The sequence below is a fragment of the Dendrobates tinctorius genome, unplaced genomic scaffold (genome assembly GCF_039654945.1).
Source record: "Dendrobates tinctorius isolate UK_male_01 unplaced genomic scaffold, ASM3965494v1 ptg000038l, whole genome shotgun sequence".
In the NCBI taxonomy this organism is placed as follows: domain Eukaryota; kingdom Metazoa; phylum Chordata; class Amphibia; order Anura; family Dendrobatidae; genus Dendrobates; species Dendrobates tinctorius.
The window spans coordinates 10935648-10959378 of record NW_027361706.1 but is presented as its reverse complement, the minus strand read 5'-3'; the positions used below and the strand labels follow the sequence as shown (position 1 = coordinate 10959378).

Genomic DNA, 23731 nt, shown 5'->3' with positions numbered 1-23731 from the left:
AAGGGGATAATTTCCAAATCACTAAGGGTCCAAGTACTAAGAACTACTGTGATGAGACTGGTCTAAATGGAGCTGAGACACTGATTAGTTGGGATAGAAAATTTCAGATTATGGGTGATGGATGGTAGAAAACTTGGAGATGGTTGTAGGCGAAGAAAAAAAAGAGAGGAGCAAAGATTGAGGTCTTGTAAGGACCAGAGATTATGTGTGGAGAGATAGTAAGGAAAATGGAGAGGAGAGCGGCCAACAATGAACAGCTGAGACAATCCAGACAGGAAAGCTCCAGTAGCTTCAACTGAACAGATTGACCCTTGCACTGCAAGCAAGGAAAAAACCTGCCCTGTTCAATAAGATGGTGAAGTACTTCTAACCAATGCAGGAGTTCATGAAACCAGACGCCGAGATCTTCTGGACACTCGCTGTCACGGTATCCCCGTGACAGCATCCCCAATTCTCAGAGGGGCCTATGGAACCTAAGGGCCAGGTTTACCTGGGTGTGCCACGTGAAAAGGCCGAACTAACCTGATCACATGAATGTCAGAGGCTGGTGCCCAAATTCTCTCTTCAGGACCGTAACCCTTCCTATGTACCAGATACTGAAGAGACCAACGAACCTTGTGAGAATTAATAATCTTAGCTATCTGAAATTCAATATTCCCTTAGCTATCTGAATTCAATATTCCCATCAACAATGAATGGGGAAGGTGGTGGTGGAGATGGTTCAGAGGAAGCAATGTATTGCTTGAATAGAGATAGGTGAAACACACTAAGAATCTTAAAATTAGGTGGAAAAGCAAGGCGAAACATTACTGGATTGACGAGGGCCACAATCTTATAAGGACCAATGAACCTGGGTCCCAGTTTCTAAGAAGGAACCTTCAACTTAATATTCTTTGAGGACAACCAAACCAAATAACAAACACACAGGTCCAGAACCACCATGCGTCTCCGTTCAGTCACACTCTTGTATTTGGACCCCACTGTGCGTAGAACAGGCTGGTTAAACGCAAGGTGAACCTGGCCTTATGGTAATAGTTGGCGAAACACAAAAACCTTTGTAGTGCCTTAAAATCCTCAGTACGATCCCAATTCAGTACCACCTGGACTTTCCCCGGGTCTATGTGAAAGCCGGTGGATGATTATCCATAAAAAGGATCTCCTGAACTGAGAACATACATTCTCTTGTTTGACAAATAATTTATTTTCTGAGTATCTATAAGACCTGCCTCACATGTATCTGATGTGACTCGAGGTTAGGCAAATAAATATGTCTTCAAGATATATCACAACAAAACTACCTGCCAAGTTACTAAAAATGTCATTAACAAAGTGCTTAAAGACGGCAGGAGTATTAGTCAACCCAAATGGCATCACAAGGTTTTCATAGTGACCCTCAGGTGTACTGAAGACTGTCTTCCACTCATCCCCATCCTTAATGTGAAAGTGATTATATGCCCCCATGAAATCCAATTTAGAAAACCATTTGGCTCCTACGATCTGATTAAAGAGGTCTGGGATGAGAGGGAGAGGATATGGATCCTGAACCGTGATCAGATTAAGTTTGCGAAAATCTAGGCAAGGGTACAGTGGAGATACGGGAGATCGGCCGAGCGCCTAGGTCCGTTAGCCGGAACTGCATGGACCAGGGATTGTCCTACCGCACGCCCACTCTCCCTTTAATGTGGGCATAACAATACTCAGATAACATAGGGTAAGGGTAAAACAGTGTGGCAATGCTTTATTGAACTACAAAACAAGCAGATAACATGCAGAACAGTCCCAGCAAAATACTTCAAGATGGTGCACATTATAGAGTCTCACCCTTCTGCTGACTCGCCGGGATAATGACAGCTGTTACTTCAGAGCTCCCAGGATCGACTACCCCACCTGTGGCATGCACACAGAGACGAAGTAACGACAAGCGTAGGAAGATGACAATCTGTTCAGGGTCAAAGCCAGTTGACCGGAGGGTCACAACCCATCTTCTCTGAACATATCCATGGATACGGGCGACCGGCGACCTGGCTTTCTCCAAACGTATCCATGGTTCAGTGCTAGTCAATGGAGCAGATTTGTAGTCTTCCAACTGGGGCAGAGGTCCCCTAGGTTGTTTCCCGACAACGATATGACCTGGTAAGGATCGCTGGTGCGTCGCTACATGATCGATAGTAAGCTGTCAAACAGGCAGATCTACGCAATGATGCGGCGATCCATATAATGACTTCGGCGGTCATTGGGACCTTGTCACGCAGCAGCTATTCTGCCGACTCACGCCTGCGTCCCTGCGATTTTTGTTGCCAACGAGGTCGCTCGTCGGCGTCAAACACAGCGATGCATGCTGGCCAGCAGGACGCCAACGATCAAAAAATGGCCTAGGACATTCGAGTATGATCAGCGATATCCAGCGGGGGGGCCGGTCGCCGCTATGTGTCATATGTAGCGAGATCGCTGTTGCGTCACAAAATCGATGACTTTCCAGTGATCTCGCTAACGATCTCGTTATGTGAGACGGGGCCTTTACACAAGCAAAAGTCTGTTTTCTTGACCAACCACAGAGAAATGCTTAAATTCAAAAGTCAACATATAGATAACATATAGATAACAGCCTATTCTTTCTGAATTGCTAAACATAGCCATCTGGTTAATTATGATACAATGCTGTTTCTCCATAGGCGCGTAACCCCTTTGTTTTTTCTTGACAAAGAAAAACCCCACTGCAAAAGACCAAGTACCTTGCTGTGCTCCTGAATCAGCCCTTATCCATACCATCCCCCACCCAGGAAAGTAGGAAGTAGTGGTATATAAGAATACACAAATCAGACTAACAAGGAAAGACGTACAGGGATAACTGAAAATACCAATCATACAAATATGCACTCACAAACAACAAAGTGGAATACCGGGAAGTATAGGAAGGAAATCGAAGCGGAGAAGATGAGGATATGCATGTAGACAAATCACCATGCAACAGTCTTTAGAACAACACTCAAAATGCCTCAACAAACACCTCCAACTCCACACCTTGCAGTATAAACCTAATGCTAGCAATTCAGATTGCCAGAGGGGAGTATAAATATCAGAGGAGAGTGGCCAACACTGATCAGCTGAGATCAACAAAACAGGAAAGTTACAGAGCCTCTCAACCAAACAGATTTAACCCCTGCACTGCTAGCAGAAATCGTTAATATGAGGGTTTAATATGATGGTGAAGTGCTTCTATTCAGTGCAGGAGTATGTGAAATCGGACACCGCAGTCTTCTGTCCTTTTTCTGTCACGTAAACCTGTGACACACGGCCTTTGACTTTTTGACTTTACTCTCACTTTGGTCTCAATGCAGAATAATTCGATATTTTCTAAATTGCCCACCTATACTGGTTTTTTTTTTTTATAAATCAGTTCCATACCTCAAATGTCTCATGGTGTATTCTTTACAGCTTTATAATCCTCAAAGCCGCCATGATCCACCCTGTCCAGCGTATGGGAACTGTAGGAACCCAGGTTAGTATGGCTTGTGGGAAAGGGGTGGTGTGGTGGTGGGGAGTTGGAAGATACATTTTGCTTTCATCCTTATAAAACAGTATGATCTGTTCCCGTTTTTTTCGTGTTCATGTAGGAGTTAAAAGCAAGAGTGCCTGTCATACAAGATACATTACCAACATTCAAAACAAGACATGACTAAGCAAAGGAAAGCACTGTTGGGTACTGATAAATGTTACAATTATCCATCCTACAGAAGTGTTCTCCGAACAGACTTGTGTTTTTTTTCTACCAAGGGCACGACAACTATAAATTATTTAAGGCTTTTAACGAATCATGGACAATATGGCGTCTCCTTGAACTGCATAAACACGTTTTCTAGATGAATTTCTTCAATCAGCTGAGCCACGGATTCCTGTAGGCCTCTTTTTCATGTTACGTCTGCTCGATCGTCATCTTTCCACCAAAGTGAATCAGTACCTCCATTAACTTATACTATACTGTTTATACCGTCAAAATAAATTATTTTTGCTTAAAGTGTCACTGCCGTTTTAATTTTTATTTCATAAAGCAACAATAGACATGAAAATAGGCAACTCAGTAATATCACTTATCAGAAAAATCTGCTCCTTTCTCCTTCTGAATTGATTTTATACCCTCAGTTCAGGGATAAAATCTGTGTTCAGTAAAGGCGAATTTTCACAATACTGGGATAAAAGATGACAGTTGGTGCTCATAAAATGTTATGGAGAGGAAGAGAAGCTGGAGGTAGACACAGATATCATGCTGCTGAAACAACAGCTACAGTTGTCCATAGAACTTTACAAGCACCAACTGTCATCTATCTCAGTAATGGGTAAATCTGTTTTCACTGAAGACAGATTTTACTTGTGAATTTAGACTTTTGAGAAAGAAAATCAGTCCAGGAGAAGAAAGAAGTAGATTTTAAGACATAATACAAAGTTTCCTCTTTGCACATGTAGTATTGCTTTATGAAAAAGAAACTAGTAAAACGATGTGTTATGTCATTGTATATCATTGTGTTACGTCTAGTAAAGGGCCAGAGAGGGCGCTACTCAACTCACAAATGAGAAAATACTGATGTTTAAGACTTATAATAAGCTAATAATATATTAGGAAATTGCACATAATTCTGGAGTAGTAAAAGTTTGAAAAGTCCTGCTACATTAATAATCCCCCCATGTTTTCTTTTTCTATCGCTAAACGTGTCCCAATGTACCTTCATGATAGACCTCCCAATTACCTTCACAGCTCATAACTCTCCATAGTCTTGGACTTGATCTTCATGTATCTCGAATCCTCCCATATTTATGTACATCTCATAAGGCTCATACCCCAATATATGCCTAAAGGTGGTCAAACTTACTAAAGTTGGCCAAACCTGTCACTTTTCGCAGAACTTTCCAACTATCGAACATGTATTAGTAGTTAGCTAGACATTCATTCGTCAGACATTGGGCAACAAAATAATTAAGCAGGTTGGATCTCAAGATTCCCAATCATTTTTTTCTGAAGGTGGATAAGGTCCAACAAACATTAGAGCTGGCAAAATGCAGTCAGGCGGGTAACATTCTCCTGGAATCACCAAACCCAGACTCATCCATCAAAGGCCAGATAGAGAAGTGTGACCTGTCACTTCTCAGAACATGTTTCCTTTGATCCAAAGTTCAGTGGTGACAGCTTTACACCACATCTGAATCCAATGATTAAGTGGTGTGTCTCAACACTTGTATCCATATAGGGCAGTCGAGAGGAACAGCTGTCAGCCAGATGAGTGTTAAATCAACATCTATCAAAAGTATTTGGCCACCTTGAGGTCTTTGTTACCCTTTCTTTCAATATGCAAATAGCCTCTTCAGAGAGGACGGGATCTCTAGTGCCACCTATTTGATCTAGCAATCCTAAAAGTTGATACTGACCCTTTAACAAGCCTTGCAACATGACGTAAGAAGCCAAACCAGACACTCCTTTTGCAGACCTGTTCCAGAGTGTTTGCCCCCTCATCAGTGTAAAGCAAGAGATCGGTTTTAGCTGGGTGAGCAGCCTCAGACAGGGGCTTTAATGGGTAACGTTTCTACTTGTGGAGAGGGCCAAATATGTGTAATGAGACTTATAGGCCATGCTCCTCTGGGAAACTAAATATGCAAATATAACAATCTAATATATAAAGCTGAATGTGTGTGTATGTTTGTACAGTATGTATGTGTGTATGTGTGTGTATGTCCGGGATTGGCATCTGCACCGTCGCAGCTACAGCCACAAAATTTTGCACAGTCACACGTCTGGACCCCGAGAGCATCATAGGCTATGTTGTGAGGCGAAATTTTAACCCCACGTGTGCCAATTCACCAAACAATTTTGCCTATTATTCTTATCAATTCTATGGTGTTATCATCCTTCTGTAAAGCTGGAAATAACACAATTTATTACCGTGCCAACACAGACCACCCTCTGGCATAGACTGCAGGGGGAGCCCAGTATCACACAGGATAGGATTAGATACACGGCTCAGCAGTCAGTATCACACAGGATAGGATTAGATACACAGCTCAGCAGTCAGTATCACACAGGATAGGATTAGATACACAGCTCTGCAGTCAGTATCACTCAGGCTAGGAATAGATATATGGCTCAGCAGACAGTATCACACAGGATAGGGTTAGATCCACAGCTCAGCACACAGTATCACACAGAATAGTATTAGATAGACGGCTCAGCAGACAGTATCACACAGAATAGGAATAGATACATGGCTCAGCAGTCAGTTTCACACAGAATAGGATTAGATACACGGCTCTGCAGTCAGTATCACACAGGATAGGATTAGATACACGGCTCTGCAGTCAGTATCACACAGAATAGGATTAGATACACGGCTCAGCAGCCAGTATCACACAGGATAGGATTAGATACATGGCTCAGCAGTCAGTATCACACAGGATAGCGTTAGGTACACGACTCAGCAGTCAGTATCACACAGGATAGGATTAGACACAAAGCTCAGCAGTCAGTATCACACAGGAGAGGATTAAATACACGGCTCAGCAGTCAGTATCACACAGGCTAGGATTAGATACACGGCTGAGCAGTCAGTAGCCCACATGATAGGATTAGGTACATGGCTCAGCAGTCAGTATCACACAGGATAGGGTTAGATACATGACTCAGCAGACAGTATCACACAGGATAGGATTAGATACACTGCTCAGCAGTCAGTACCACACAGGATAGGATTAGATACATGGCTGAGCAGTCAATAACACACAATAGGATTAGATACACAGCTCAGCAGAAAGTATCACACAGGAGAGGATTAGGTACACAGCTCAGCAGACATTATCACACAGGATAGGGTTAGATACACAGCTCAGAAACAGGATGTGCAAAAGGAGAGAACATTTCCATTCCAAGAATTCCTCTCATTCCATCTGATTTGTTTTTTGATTTTAAATGCCTCCAGTTTCCAGTTCAACTGCTATTTGCAATGTCCATTAACAATGCTCAGGGACAGTCCTTGAAAGTAGTAGGGATCGATTTGCAATCTCCATGCTTTTCTCATGGTCAACTTTACGTGATCTGTTCAAGAGTTGGAACTGCCAAAAATCTGTTCATCTTTCCACCGAAAGGAAAAACCAAAAATGTTGTTTGTCAAATGGCTCTTGAATGAGTTGAAAATAAAATACTATCAATACTTGGATAATCGTTTAGTTAATTTGTGTTGCAAATCTGTAGTGTTGAATATAAGATGTGAAATGTTTTTATGTGCAATATAATCATTATAATTTGTTATAACTAACCACAGTTGGTTACAATGACCAGGGAATGCCGGGCTCTTCAGCTAGTAATAATGTAAAAAGGAAACGGACTGAACTCTAGCAGCACCCATTGGATGCAGTTGTCCTAAAGGCAAGGCTTATTAATGGGTTAAGATTGACTCTTAGGATTGCTACATCTAATAGATGGCACTATATAGGTGGTATTTAGTCAGCCACCAATTGTTCCTGTTCTCTACAAAAATAAAAGCTATTTGGAAAATGAGGTGCATTGCATGGCCTATAAATCTCCTTACACCAGCTTGGCTTTGTCCACAAGGAGAAAATTTAGCCATTAGACATTTAATTTCTCCAAAGCGTGATGAGCTTATTGTGATATCCCATCACAAATAAACATAGATCTTGGCTGCGTTTCACCAGATTTCCATAATCTTCTCATTACCCAAGATGATGATGCAGTAGGTTTAATTATTTGTAATGAATGATGACCATGTGTACTAAAAAATCTGATGTCAATCATGAAGGCGTAGTGAAGAACCCTATGGGGTGTCTTCACCATCTATGGACCAATGGCTCTGAGACACACGGAACATGTAACAGGGAAAATTAGCAGCAGCAACGTGCAGACGGGTAGTTGAAAAGGAGACAGGAATCACAAAACAATTTCACGACCGATTAACAGCAATTCAATGGCAAGTGACTCTAGTAACCCTTTAAATGCTGACAAAGGACTTTCCACATTTTATTATAACATTCCTTAGCTTGATCCCAAGAAGAAGCCATAAGTGAAGCAATAAATTGGAATAAAACCGTTCATGCACGCCGCCTAAAAAAGGTCAATTTTAGCATAATAAAATTACCAGTGTAATGTCTCACCAGCTCATTCCTTCGCTGACCTAACTCCGACAATATTTCCGAGATAACATAATATCGGCATAAATAGCCTGATATGATAAGACAGCAGAGCTTAATGAATATTAGATTAAAACCACGAGAACGAGATTGACAAAAGCATTTTTTGCTGGTGAAAAATTTAACAGGCATCGTAAGGCCATCCGGCGCCGCAGCTATTTCATGTGCTCGGTTTATTGTCAGGCTTAAGTCGTTTCACATTATTTCCTCTGGTCCGATGCCAACACTGATCGATCTACACAAAACTAAAGAAGAAATTGGCACTAAAGTGACAAGGTAGAAATAAGTGATAGAAAAGATGGGTTTTGCCAAAAGTAAAATCTTGGATGTCACCCTTTAATTTCACTATAAGTAGTCAGCGACAGAAAACACGGCAATAACACAACTTTTTCTGCAACTTGAAGAGCTAGGGCCCCGATGCCAAATTTACCATGTGCCACTTGGAGGACTTGTATATTCTTGCATGGATGAAGGGGCCTTTTCAGGCACTAAGGGATACCTCTTAATAGTTACTCTCTTACAGTAATGGGAAGACCCATTAACGCACCACAAACATTTTGGTAAAACCATTTGCAGCAGCTATTTGGAGCAGTTGTAAAAGAAATTACTGTGGGAAGCTAAGGCAGGGCCATAATGAAATTGCAGTGCCATCCAGTGGGGATAAAAGTATTTAGTCAGCCACCAATTGTGCAAATTCTCCCACATAAAAAGATGAGAGTGGCCTGTAATTGACATCATAGGTAGAGCACAACTATGAGAGTCAAAATGAGAAAACAAATCCAGAAAATCACCTTGTCTGATTTTTCAAGATTTATTTAGCAAATTATGGTGGAAATTAAGTATTTGGTCATTAACAAAAGTACATCTCAGTATTTTGTTATATATCCTTTGTTGGCCATGACAGAGGTCAGACGTTTTCTGTAAGTCTTCACAAGGTTGGCATACACTGTTGTTGGTATGTTGGCCCATTTCTCCATGCAGATCTCCTCTAGAGCAGTGAGGTTTTGGTCCTGTCGCTGGGCAACACAGACTTTCAAATCCCTCCAAAGGTTTTCTATGGGGTTGAGATCTGGAGACTGGCTAAGCCACTCCAGGACCTTCATGTGCCCTGGTGGTGTGCTTGGGATCATAATCATGCGGAAAGACCCAACCAAGTTTCATCTTCAATGCCCTTGCTGATGGAAGGAGTTTGTGATAGGCATTGGGTTTCTGCCTCAGCACAGGAGGAATCCCAAGTCTTGCTTGCTGCGGTCTCCCATTCAGTCCCGGCCACAGAGGAGCCTGCTCAGCAAAGACTTCGTTCCCGACGCCTTGCTCAAGCTAGTGCTGTAAGGTTGGTTGCTGCTGCCATCCCCGGTTCAGCTATGGCAGCCTGCACTAGCCAGCGGCGAGCAGCTCCTGGGACTAAGTCCCTTTTTCGCTCCACTGAGCATGCCCGTGGCTCAATCTCCCATTGGAGCTCAGGGGTCACATGCTCAGGTCCCATGCCTGTTCCGATTAGACCACGGGGAAGATCCCGGAAGGTCGCCACTATAAAAGATTTGCATGGCCACTCGGCCATGCGCTAGTATAGACTGTTATTTGTAGTTGTGTGTGTGAAGATGGATGTATGCGTTCAGGTGACTGACTCATTAAGACTCCCTCCCTCTGGTTGTGCATGTGTATAGGGTATTGGAGTTACAAGAAAATAGGGGGGGAAGCCAGCACTGCTTAAGGTTAGGACGCATAAATTGTAGTGCATATGCACATAATGTCTAGCTGTATTCAAAAATGAGATATTTAGCAAAAAAATTGATCAATTCAATTGAGCCACCCCGCCACGCCAAGGCAATCTCATATGGGGGGTCCTACTCTATATATTTTTAATAAATGCTGTGCCATTACGGCCTCCTAAATACATTTAGAGCATGACCACATCAAGTGCAATCTGTACCTGAACATTACTGGATCGCTCCCATGAAGCCAGATGAAGCAAGTACAGATGAAGGCCAACCAGGTCTGAACACAGACATATCAGGAATGGCCTCCACACATTGCCTGACCAGCAAACATAGATGAAGGGCAATGTTGGTCCAGACACAGGTGCACAATTAAATAAAGCTTGGGGCAGGGTGGGGCTGCCGTGTGTGTGCACAGCAGCCTAATCCATCACAATGAACACAGAAAAATTATGGCGGACATAACCAAGCGTGCACGGCAACAGTGGTGGTGAGCCACAAACCAACAACAAGAAAATAGGGGGGGAAGCCAGCACTGCTTAAGGTTAGGACGCATAAATTGGAGTGCATATGCACATAATGTCTAGCTGTATTCAAAAATGAGATATTTAGCAAAAAAATTGATCAATTCAATTGAGCCACCCCGCCACGCCAAGGCAGTCTCATATGGGGGGTCCTACTCTATATATTTTTAATAAATGCTGTGCCATTACGGCCTCCTAAATACTTGCTTCATCTGGCTTCATGGGAGCGATCCAGTAAATGTTCAGGTACAGATTGCACTTGATGTGGTCATGCTCTAAGTGTATTTAGGAGGCCGTAATGGCACAGCATTTAATAAAAATATATAGAGTAGGACCCCCCATATGAGATTGCCTTGGCGCGGCGGGGTGGCGCAATTGAATTGATCAATTTTTTTGCTAAATATCTCATTTTTGAATACAGCTAGACATTATGTGCATATGCACTCTAATTTATGCGTCCTAACCTTAAGCAGTGCTGGCTTCCCCCCCTATTTTCTTATTGGAGTTACAGTCAGCGCCTACTAGTGGCTTGCTCATGTGCCACGGAGCACCCAGTCTTCAGCACCACACCTAGCGCCAGATTGTGCCATCCAGCACAAGGCACTACTATACTGTGTCTAGCAGCAGCAACTGCCAGTGCGGCGCCGTGCGCTATCTGTGCGCTTTCCTAGCTCTAGTTAGGGTGGTTAATGGCGTCCGCCAGAGCGGTGCTGTGCGCACGTGCGCTTAATCTATTTGCTCATCCCGTCCTGGCACTGCAGTTGCAGTGTCGAGCACTAGTGTGTCTAGAGGGACTCTAACCCAGTGTCTCAGGGGCAGAGTCCTGTGACTATACACTAGTGCTCACATTGCCGCACCTCCTTATATTTTATATCTAGTGCGATCTGCAACCCTAACAGTTTGCACTCAAAATCTCACGATACATGGCCACATTCATTCTTTCATGTACATGGATCAGTCGTCCTGGTCCCATTGCAGAGAAACAGCTCCAAAGCATAATGTTGCCACCTCCATGCTTCACAGTAGGTATGGTCTTCTTTGGATGCAACTCAGAATTCTGTCTCCTCCAAACACAACAAGTTTTGTTTCTACCAAACAGTTCTGCTTTGGTTTCATCAGACCATATGATATTCTCCCAATACGCTTCTGGATAATCCAAATGCTCTCTAGCAAACTTCAGATGGGCCCAGACACGTGTGGCACTGCAGTATCTGAGTTCCTGGCGGCACAGTGTGTTACTGATGGTAGCCTTTGTTACGATGGTGCCAGCTCTATGCAGGTCATTCACTAGGTCCCCCATGTGGTTCTGGGATTTTTGCTCACAGTTCTTGTGATCATTTTGACCCCACGGAGTGATATCTTGCGTGGAGCCCCATATCGAGGGAGATTATCAGCGGTCTTGTATGTCTTCCATTTTCTTATTATTGCCCCCACGGTTGATTTCATCACACCAAGCTACTTGCTTCTGGTGTCCTTCAACAGCTCTTTGGTCTTCACCATAGTGGAGTTTGGAGTGTGACAGTTTGAGGTTGTGGACAGGTGTCTTTTATACTGATAACAAGTTCAAACAGGTGCCACTACTACAGGTAATGAGTGGAGGACAGAGGAGCCTCTTAAAGGAGAAGTTACTGGTCTCCGCTAAGCGCACCAGTGAAACACTGATGAAAATTGGAAGGCGCCTGATTTGCTTCCGTTTTTCCTTTGTGACTCAGTGAAAAAAATGGAAAAAAAACAGAAGTAACTACGAAGACACCTGAAAAAGAAAAAAAAATATTGGACCGTGTCTCTCAGATAGTAACACGACGGATGAGTGATTGCAGGGCTGATTTTATATTACCATCCATCAGTGACTATTCCCTTTTTTTGCCTCCAAAATTTTATACAATGAGACCAATATATGGCGATATGTTTTAATTTTTCAGACTTTAAACAACTAAATACACATAGAAAACTAGAGACATCAGGGAGTAATTGTTGAAACTTGTTGTTTCAGGAGCAGTTAAAGTAAAGTGTTAGTTATTACAATGAGTTAGAAAGGATGATACGGACGGTTTACCTCTAGTAACGCACGATTGGGTACGTTAGGTCTTTCATATTTAAACAACTCAAAGTTCAACTTGTTTTCAAGCACATTACTAATAATTAAAAAACAAACGTGCGTGCAAGTTCTAAGCTCCGGTCCTCCTAAATGTTGCCAGCCATGGCTGTTATAATTGAGTCACCGTAGGAGGCAAAAACAGAAATGCTAGCTAGTCCTGAAAACCAGAGAAGTCGGCAACTATCAGATTGCAGACCCCTGAACCTATCAACACAACTAGCAGTAGCCGTGGGGGGTTCCTACGATGACCTAGACCCCTCGATCACAGCCGGAGAGATACATAGGCCTAAAGAAGGAAAGGGGAAATCTAACTGCCCCAGAGCAGACCCCAAAGCAATAGGCAGCCCCCCACATATAATGACGGTGAAGCAAGATGAAAACACTTACACAGACAGAAAGACAGGCTGAGCAAAGACGGGGCCCAAAAACTACCTAGATAGGAACGGATAGGAAGGCTGCTGTCTGCAATCTGCCAAAACCCTAACAGAGACAAAAGCCAACAAGCTGATATAAAAATGGCCCTGAAGCAACTAAGCTTCAAAAACTAAATCAGCACTCAGGTACTTTCAGAAGACAGAGCTCTAGGAACACTGCACACTCCAGCAGGGAGTGGCAGAATCCAAAAAGCAAGAAAAACAAAAACAAATCTTAGATGCAAAAAGGCAAAACAGAAAACTTAGCTTTAGGAGAGCAGGAATCAGACTGGTGTCCAAGAGTCCACAGAGAAATCACCCGCAGGGCAGAAAGGGCGTAGGCTGCCTTAAATCCAGTCAGTGACTCCACTCAGCCAATCGTCTTCATTAGTCCCAGGTGTCTGATAATCAGGCTCACTACCTTCCTTCACTAGAATAGGGAGTTCACCAGGCCTCAGTGACGGAGGGGAAAATGAACTCACAACACATGGCATTATCTACGCACTCTCCCAACTGTTTAAGGGTCTGTCAACCCCAATTATATATTTGTTAGGGCATATGGAGAACATATCTGCTTGGGCTCCTATACCTGAACTAAAAAAGACAACACTGCTCTTGTGGACTCATGTAACCACTTATTTGTAATCTGTCACAATATAACGACTGCTCAAACGAAGCTCTGGCACACGGCGCACTCTTGGCATGACCAAACGGTTCAGTGCACCTTCCCACCTTGCTTATTTTGTCTTTGTTTTTGCCCTTCTCTGGCTCTACGAAATCAGACCTGTCAATCAAAGAAGAGGGGTGGAGGTAGAGAAAGAGGGAAAAGAATCAGGCGCACTGAACTGTTTGGCCTCCGCCATGGTGCACCGTGAGTAGAGTGATTTTGCGCCAAATGAAGCAGCATTTTATAAAGACTAAATTGATGGATCAAGAAAACCTAGACTTGGCCACTAAAGTGGAAAACGAAAAAAAAAAAAAAATAACAGGCAGGCACATATACAATAGATTTAACCCAAAAAAGACACAAAACTAGATGAAAAATAGGCGCTAAGATATGATGAATCGGGGCCTTCGCCTTAGGTAGTTCTTCTAGCTGATGAAATCACAATTTAGTACATTATTTTTACCACTATATTTTACTTTTCGTATGCTTCCTATGTACAATTCTATACTATTGAGTCCTGTGCGCTGTTCATACTGTTTTTCCTTTACAATGACCAAAATATTGCGACTGTTGGTTTCATCGGTGTAGTTAGCGAAGGTCAAGGAGGGCCAGAAGCGCCTTTGATGGACCCTGGCTCTTACGTAATAGGAAGACCCAGCCACAGAGGAGACCATGAACCATGAACCCATCGAAATCTGAGGAGTTGATCCGTTATGTGTGGGGGGAGGGGGTTTCTCACTAGTTTCCCATTGACCTAGGCATACTGCAACAAAATCTGTTCTCGCTAAAACCACACAATCCTTTTCTCTGGTGCAGGTCAAGTGGTCAACAGGGTTGGCTTTTATTTTACCAAGGTAGTTTAACCCCACCCTGGCGTTCCGGCGGACAATTTTTTGCCTTCTTTTCTTCCAAGAGTTATAACTTTTTTTTTATTTTCTATTTATTTCACATAGCTGTATGAGGGCTTGTTTTACCATATGGCTTAGTTAATTTTATATTTGATGGATCAGAATTTCACAGACGTGACTTCACCAAATATGTTTTATTTTTTACATTTTCGATATTCTCGAATATAATTTTGAATTGGAAAAAGGAATGAAAGGGGGCAACTCCAAGTTCAATATTTTTAATTTTTTTTTATTCATATTGTCTTTAGAGTAGAGTATTCAGGTGTATAGTAAAATTACTGATCTCCTATGAGGTCCAGCCATGAGATTTCCTATGAGTACAAAGAAGGTCCTCGGCTGCCATGAGAACATATGAGGGGGGGCGCTAAAACGATTGTGTTATGAGAGAAATTGACAGCGGCATTCAACCGGTTCAACGGCTGCCATGAGAACATAACGGGGGGGGGGCGCTAGAACGACTGTGTTACAAAATCACGCCACTGTCAGAGATTGATGGCGGCATTCAACCGATTAAACAGCTGAGATGGGAGCTTGCTCTGGTCGCTGCTGTTATCAGCTACTTCTGGCAGTATTACTCAACCGTGAAGGGTGCAGGCTCAGCTCCTGAGCCTGCTTCATAAACCTGCAGCTGAGATTGGACGTGGAAAAGGTTAAAAAAAATGTTGAACGTTGAGCTCTGATTGGTTGATACGGACAACTTTTAGGCACTTTTGATAAATAAGGACACGCAATATTGCGTTTATTAGAATTTTTGTGCTCATGGCTATGTATAGCATTGCCAGCTTGATATGTACAGTTTGCTACTATGAATTCACATCACATAAACAGACAATAGGTCAATTTCGTAAAAATCACCCTTCTCGTCAATGACTTTTCTTGCCGATTAGACGACCCGGCCTAAATTGCTCAATACAAATTATACAGCAGGAGATTAACCTTGGCTCTGAAAAGCATGACTTAATTACCGGCGGAGTGTATCTCTTACTCGTCCTCATTGTATTGTTATTTAAAAGACTGGAAGCGGAGCTGTCAGAACGGCCCATGAAATAGATCACATCAGACCCACAGGGGAAATAGATCACTTTCCCAATTTCTGAGTCAAACTTTTCTCTAACGAGGCTTCTGGAGTGCGGACTTCTGGGACTGCATTGCTATTTTCTACAGAAAAAAAGGACTTAATTACTCAGAAGAATGGGAATTCCTGAACGGTTTTAGACTTTAAGCTTACCAAGTGAATGTGTTCTGCACAAGTAATGGAGAGAGTGGTGCAGCATTAAAAGCTTATGGCCTAATTTTTAACACCCTCAGTATATTTAAGTGCCGTTAATAAGCGATTACAGAGACAACGTGACGCCACCGATACAAATAATTATGGTGAAAAACACTAAACTCAGCAATAGTTTGTTAAAAGGTTCGTATAAATTAAATCAATGCTAATCAATTGAGATATACTGCTCTAATGAGGGAAGCTCACAACCAACAGGGGTCAAGTGTAAAAAGAGCAAACATTATATTTTGCATTTCCCAAAACAGGAACAGGGACCTTGAATCCGGGAACTCAGCTCTGACGAGTCCCATTTTGAATGGAGGAGAGATGTCCATGCTCAACCTTCACTCCATTCATTGTCTATGGGAGCACTCACCTAGATCCAGCAGTCCCATAGACAATGAATGGAGTGAAGATCAAGGATGAACTCCACTGATTCTGACAGAGCCCGATTTTTGATTTCTAGAGCCCTATTCTCAGGAGTTGGCAGTCCCAGAGGTCAGAGCTACATCTATTTGTAAGTCAACAACATCATTTTTTTTCGGAATGATCACTTTAACCTCTTTGCACCATACCGCTTTTTCGTTTTTGCGCTTCTGTTTTTTGCTCCCCTTCTTCCCAGAGCCATAACTTTTTTAATTTTTTCGTCAATATGGCCATGTGAGGGCTTGTTTTTTGTGGGACGAGTCGTATTTTTGATTGATACTATTGATTTTACCTCTTATTGTACTAGAAAATGGGAAGAAAATCCCAAGTGCAGTGAAACTGCAAATAAAGTGCAATCCCACAATTGTTTTGGTTTTTTTTGCATTTACCATGTTCACTAAATGCTTAAACTGACCTGCCATTATGATTCTCCAGGTCAGTGCCTGTTTGCAGATACCAAACATGTCTAGGTTCCTTTTAATTCAAGTGGTGAAAAAAATTCAACATGTGTAAGAAAAAACAAAAATGTCGGTATTTTTCAAGACCTGTAGCATCTCCATTTTTTGGGCTCTGGGGTCGGATGAGGGCTTATTTTTTGTGTGCTGAGCTGTCGTTTTTAATGATACCATTTTGGTGCAGATATGATCTTTTGATTGCCCGTTATTGCATTTTAATGCAATGTTGCAGCGATCAAACAACTGTAATTCTTGCATTTTGACCTTTTTTCGGTACGCCGTTTACCGATCGGATTAATTCTTTTTTTATATTGATCGATCGGGCGATTCTGAACGTGGCAATACCAAATATGTATATACTGTATATATATTTTTTATTGTTTTATTTTGAATGTGGCAAATGGTGGGTGATTTGAACTTTTATATATTTTTTATTTTATTTTTTTAATATTTTTAAAAAACTTTTTTTTACTTTTCACTTGCTTCAATAGTCTCCATGGGAGACTAGAAGCTGTGATAACCTGATCGCCTCTGCTACATACAGGCGATGATTAGATAGCCTGTATGTAGCAGAAATGCTCACTTGCTGACCGCGGTTTGTCATGACCCGAGGTCATGTGACACCGGCGCCGACGGGCAGGATTATTGACGCGCTTCCGGAGTGATCACATCAAATGCCGTGGTCAGAGATTTACAGCGGCATTTAACGGGTTAACAGCTCTGGGTGGATTGCGATTCCACTCACGGCTGTTAGGGGCACATGTCAGCTGTTCAAAACAGCTGACATGTGTTGGGACAGATATGGGCTCAGCACCGGAGCCTATATCAAAGGGAGCGACATGACACGTGCTGTAAATGTACGGCGCATGTCATGAAGGGGTTAATTCTAACAACCTTCTTGTTGTATAATAAAAGGGCCAGTCATATACAACACTGTGCAAAAGTTTTAGGTAGGACTGGGAAAAAAATGATGCAAAGCAACAATGGTTTGAAAAATAGAAGTGGTATTAGTTTATTTTTGTCAATAGGCAAAATGCAAAAGTGAATGAACGAAAAGAGATAATCTACATCAAATCAATATTTGGAGTGACGAGCATTTGCTTTCAGAGTAGCATCAATTCTTCTAGGTGCAATTTCACAAAGTCAGGGATTTTGAAGGATTATAGTGTGGTTTATGAGTAACCAATTAAATCAACAGGTGATAATGATCATCATTATTATATGTAGGATGAAACACAGTCATTAACTGAAACAGAAACAGCCATATAAAAATCTTAAAACTGGGTGACGAACAGCCAAACTCTACTACAAAGGTGAGGTTGTGGAAGACAGTTTCATGCCACAAGTCATACCCCATAGCAAGTCTGAACTCGGCATTAAGACACAAGGTAGTTATACTGCATCAGCAAGGTCTCTCCCAGGCAAAGATTTCAAAGCAGACTAGGGTTTGAAGATGTGCTGTTCAAGTGACCAAAATGGAAAATTTCTATAGTAATACATTTGCTTGGTAAAATTTAGCATTGAACAATCATTTTACCTGACTGATGACATCATCATTTTTATCTGTCATCTGTGTTAGAATTTCTTGGATCAGTACACAAATTATTTCTTTCGTGCCTTCTATACATTGACTGTCAAGGCCCCTATACACGTTAGATAAAAGTCATCCAAACCCACCAATATCGTCAAGATTTCCGGACCATCTAATGTCAGAGCAAGTTGACGACTTAAGGATCGGGGGAGTCCCTGATAAAACTCAGGAACACTTTGCCAAGCCGAGCTTGCGTTCCCATGATGAGTTTTTGATGCTGCGTATTTTTTTGAAAAATGCAAGTAACCTATTTTACTTTATGGGTGCAGAAATGGTGCAACATCAAAAGCTCATCATGGGGACATAACCTAAGGGAGATGGAAGAGATGGCTGTCAGCTAAAGGATACTTCATCAGGCATCATGTGTAGCTGAACATGTATGAAAACCAGACTAATGTTCTTTCTACAGTCGCTCCACTTCTATCTAATATGTAGAATCACTTTTAGGGCAGGTTCTTCACAAAATTGTCAAGAGTTTCATCCAGAAAAGTGGGGTGATTTTTTTCTCACTTGACATCCATGTACAATCGGTTTCTTTTTTTTCTTACAGCACTCATACAATATAGTTACAGTTTCCTCAGTTATAGAATTGCAAAGTATCCATAAAAATTGGATGCTATGTAGTGGCTCCTTATGGCACCCAATTTTCTTCATGCACGCATACACTTGAATGGATGAGTCGATTTACAGAAGAAACAAGTGCATGCTGCGGTTTTTTCACATGTAGATTCGATCAATGAAAAATATAAAAATCGCTTTTCCGCATTGCCCCATTGATTATCATTGGCTCGAGTGCTATCCATTTTTTTCACGGATAGCACGCAGTCCGAAAATACATTTGTGTGCACGAGCCCTTTAAGTCAAACAGATCACAAGACACAATTTAAGCTGGGTTGACAAACTGAGTATTTGGTGTGAATTTTACAGACGGAATCTACAAGTAACATCTTTAGAATTTTACAGGAACACCAAACTGGATGAGTTTTAACTTAATCTCACCCACATGCCTCTTATTTTTTGGTGTGTAATCAGTACAAACATTAATTTATTATTTTTAAAATCTCCAGCATATTAATTTTTGCTGCGGAAAAAGCACCTTTTTGGTGCAGATTTTATCCATACATTTCCAATTGAGGACCTTGAATCTGCAGGTTAAACCATTTTGTTGCACTTTTTGTATCAACAAAAACTCCTGAATAAGTGCGGAAAATATGCACAGATTCTAGATGCAGTTTAACAGAAAATCTGCACCAAGCGCATAAAGTTGTGAACCTAGGCAAACGGATCGCAAAGAACCACTGGAAAAAAGTTTCTCATTCTAAGTTACCTACTTTAAAAAGAAAATCATTTACTTTAATGAACACCTGATTGAAAAAAACACACTAGTAACATTGATTTGGGGTTGGGGCCCTTTAATAGGCATAACCAGCTGTAGAGGACCAGCCTTTAATAAGCATAACCAGTTGTAAGGGACCAGCCTTTAATAAGCATAACCAGTTAAAAGGGACCAGCCTTTAATAAGCATAACCCGCTGTAGGGGACCATCCTTTAATAAGCATAACCAGCTGTAGGGGACCATCCTTTAATAAGCATAACCAGCTGTAGGGGACCATCCTTTAATAAGCATAACCAGTTAAAAGGGACCAGCCTTTAATAAGCATAACCCGCTGTAGGGGACCATCCTTTAATAAGCATAACCAGCTGTAGGGGACCATCCTTTAATAAGCATAACCAGCTGTAGGGGACCATCCTTTAATAAGCATAATCAGTTGTAAGGGACCACCCTTTAATAAGCATAACCAGCTGTAGGGGACCATCCTTTAATAAGCATAACCAGTTGTAAGGGACCAGCCTTTAATAAGCATAACCCGCTGTAGGGGACCATCCTTTAATAAGCATAACCAGCTGTAGGGGACCACCCTTTAATAAGCATAACCAGCTGTACCGAACCACCCTATAATAAGCATAACCAGCTGTAGGGGACCACTGTTTAATGAGCATAACCAGTTGTAGGGGACCATCCTTTAATAAGCATAACCAGCTGTAGGGGACCACCCTTTAATAAGCATAACCAGCTGTAGGGGACCATCCTTTAATAAGCATAATCAGTTGTAAGGGACCACTCTTTAATAAGCATAACCAGCTGTAGGGGACCACCCTTTAATAAGCATAAGCAGCTGCTGTAAGGGACCATCCTTTAATAAGCATAACCAGTTGTAAGGGACCACTAATTAATAAGCGTAACCAGCTGTAGGGGACCATCCTTTAATAAGCATAACCAGTTGTAAGGGACCATCCTTAATAAGCATAACCAGTTGTAAGGGACCATCCTTTAATAAGCATAACCAGTTGTAAGGGACCATGCTTTAATAAGCATAACCAGTTGTAAGGGACCAGCATTAAAAAAGTATACCCAGCTGTAGGGGACCACCGTTTAATGAGCATAACCAGCTGTAGGGGGCCACCCTTTCATAAGCATAACCAGCTGTAGGGGACCACCCTTTAATAAGCATAACCAGCTGTAGGGGACCATCCTTTAATAAGCATAACCAGCTGAAGAGGACCAGCCTTTAATAAGCATAACCAGCCGTAGAGGATCACCCTTTAATAAGCATAACCAGCTGTAGGGGACCATCCTTTAATAAGCATAACCAGTTGTAAGGGACCACTAATTAATAAGCATAACCAGCTGTAGGGGACCACCCTTTAATAAGCATAACCAGCTGTAGGGGACCATCCTTTAATAAGCATAACCAGTTGTAAGGGACCAGCCTTTAATAAGCATAACCCACTGTAGGGGATCACCCTTTAATAAGCATAACCAGTTATAAGGGACCATCCTTTAATAAGCATAACCAGTTGTAAGGGACCACTCTTTAATAAGTATAACCAGCTGTAGGGGACCACCCTTTAATAAGCATAACCAGTTGTAAGGGACCAGCCTTTAATAAGCATAACCCACTGTAGGGGACCACCCTTTAATAAGCATATCCAGCTGTAGGAGACCATCCTTTAATAAGCATAATCAGTTGTAAGGGACCAGCCTTTAATAAGCATAACCCACTGTAGGGGACCACCCTTTAATAAGCATAACCCGCTGTAGGGGACCATCCTTTAATAAGCATAACCAGCTGTAGGGGACCACCCTTTAATAAGCATAACCAGCTGTAGAGGACCACCGTTTAATGAGCATAACCAGTTGTAGGGGACCATCCTTTAATAAGCATAATCAGTTGTAAGGGACCACTCTTTAATAAGCATAACCAGCTGTAGGGGACCATCCTATAATAAGCATAAGCAGCTGTAAGGGGCCATCCTTTAATAAGCATAACCAGTTGTAAGGGACCACTAATTAATAAGCATAACCAGCTGTAGGGGACCACCGTTTAATGAGCATAACCAGCTGTAGGGCACCACCCTTTCATAAGCATAACCAGCTCTAGGGGACCACCCTTTAATAAGCATAACCAGTTGTAAGAGACCATCCTTTAATAAGCATAACCAGTTGTAAAGGACCACTCTTTAATAAGCATAACCAGCTGTAGGGGACCACCCTTTAATAAGCATAACCACCTGTAGGGGACCATCCTTTAATAAGCATATCCAGTTGTAAGGGACCATCCTTTAATAAGCATAACCAGTTGTAAGGGACCATCCTTTAATAAGCATAACCAGTTGTAAGGGACCAGCATTAAAAAAGTATACCCAGCTGTAGGGGACCACCGTTTAATGAGCATAACCAGCTGTAGGGGGCCACCCTTTAATAAGCATAACCAGCTGTAGGGGATCATCCTTTAATAAGCATAACCAGTTGTAAGAGACCATCCTTTAATAAGCATAACCAGTTGTAAAGGACCACTCTTTAATAAGCATAACCAGCTGTAGGGGACCACCCTTTAATAAGCATAACCAGCTGTAGGGGACCATCCTTTAATAAGCATAACCAGTTGTAAGGTACCATCCTTTAATAAGCATAACCAGTTGTAAGGGACCACTCTTTAATAAGCATAACCAGCTGTACTAAGGTGAGGGAGAAAAGGTTATCTGGGGCAAGCAACTTGTTTAAAAAAATATTTATATTTTTAAAGCAATTCCGATACATTTTTCCAAAACCATTTCTAGGATCCTGGGACCACATGACTTAAAATTAGTTGCAAAAATATTACATCAAGGTAATTAATTTTCTACTATATATTATGACACTACATGCAGGAGCATGAGTGTACTCTACCATATGTTGCTGGATACATATGTGCAGGGCATGGATCAGCCCCAAGTGACACAGCAGAGACACATGATTCTTACCTGTGCTGTTGTACAAGTTATTCTTCTCCTCTGTGATCAGGACAGTTCTTGAGAGATCCAGTATTGAGGCTGTGGCTGACTGCATGCTTTCTGCTCTGTCCTCATTCAATAGCAGGAGCAGATAGGAAGGAAACCTCTGGAGCAGGTGAGAATCCTGTAGATCCCTGGAAGAGGTTTAATGAGGCATCAATCTTGCTGCACACATAATGACTGCAGGGACAGGCTGGCCCAGATCAGCGCCTGCAAACTCATTAATCTCTAATCTGAAATGGACAGAAACAGTTGGGGAGTGAAATATTTGCTTAAATCTGTGTGTCTGTAAGCAGCACTGAGTGTGCACTGGATTATATGTGCTGCAGGAAGAGAATGCTCACTGGCGCCCTCTACAGGCCACTGGGGCTCATTACACCTCTCCACTGGGACTCCCAGGGTGGAAATCAAACATTCTTCATCTGAGAAAGGAGAGTGTGAGTTTAAGATGGAGATGCCACTTCTTCTTCTTCTTTCATTACACATGGGGAAAGGGCATCATTTATCAAACTGGCAGTAGGCAGGCTGAACAATAAAAGGTTAAACTGTCAGTTCCTGCCTGTGGTTTTTCTTTTCTTGCGTGGTTGGTAATAAGCTTTCAGTTTATTACCAGTCAGTCTGTTCTTACAGGCTAAACGATGATGGGCAGGAGAGACAAGCTGCACTGAGATCCGTACGTCTTAATAAATAAGGAAATTTATAGCTGATCCTTGCTGGATGTGTCAGGGAGGTGGACAATGGCTATCGTGCGTTCCTACCCCTGAAGACACCAATCCCGTTATGCATTGTAATGTTAATTCTGTCTTGCCTCTTTTGCAACTACTGCGTCGTGTGAATCGTGTTATAACATGGTACGTGGTGTAATGTGTGTTGCGATATGAGATGTAGCATGAATACTGTAATGCATTAGATCTGTTAATGATGTATATAGCTGACTATAGGAAGAGTAGGAGTTAATATTTGGAACTAGCCCATAGTGGGAGGGGCTGTGAAAAGGGAAAAAGACTGCTTCCTGCTAGGAAGGCAGATGCAGTCGAAAATGTAAAGTGAGCGGATTAAAAGGTCCACATTGGAGGAGACCGAAGAGAAGAGATAACGAGATCTTGAGGAAAAGTGATAGAGACAGAGTGGCCTTCCGGAGATGG

General features: G+C 42.1%; 1 protein-coding gene across 2 annotated transcripts in view; it reads right to left on the bottom strand.

Annotated features, from left to right (window-relative positions):
• Positions 1 to 22902, bottom strand: part of SUSD3 (sushi domain containing 3) — a 106245-nt gene extending 83343 nt beyond the window's left edge. For both annotated transcript variants that reach the window (XR_012231856.1, XM_073574193.1), the window contains exon 1: positions 22557 to 22902. Coding sequence is in view for 1 of the 2 variants with exons in the window: in XM_073574193.1 (XP_073430294.1) it covers positions 22557 to 22641 (85 nt within the window). In the remaining variant the exon portion in view is untranslated. The remainder of the gene's footprint in view (positions 1 to 22556) is intronic.
• Positions 22903 to 23731: the final 829 nt, after the last annotated feature.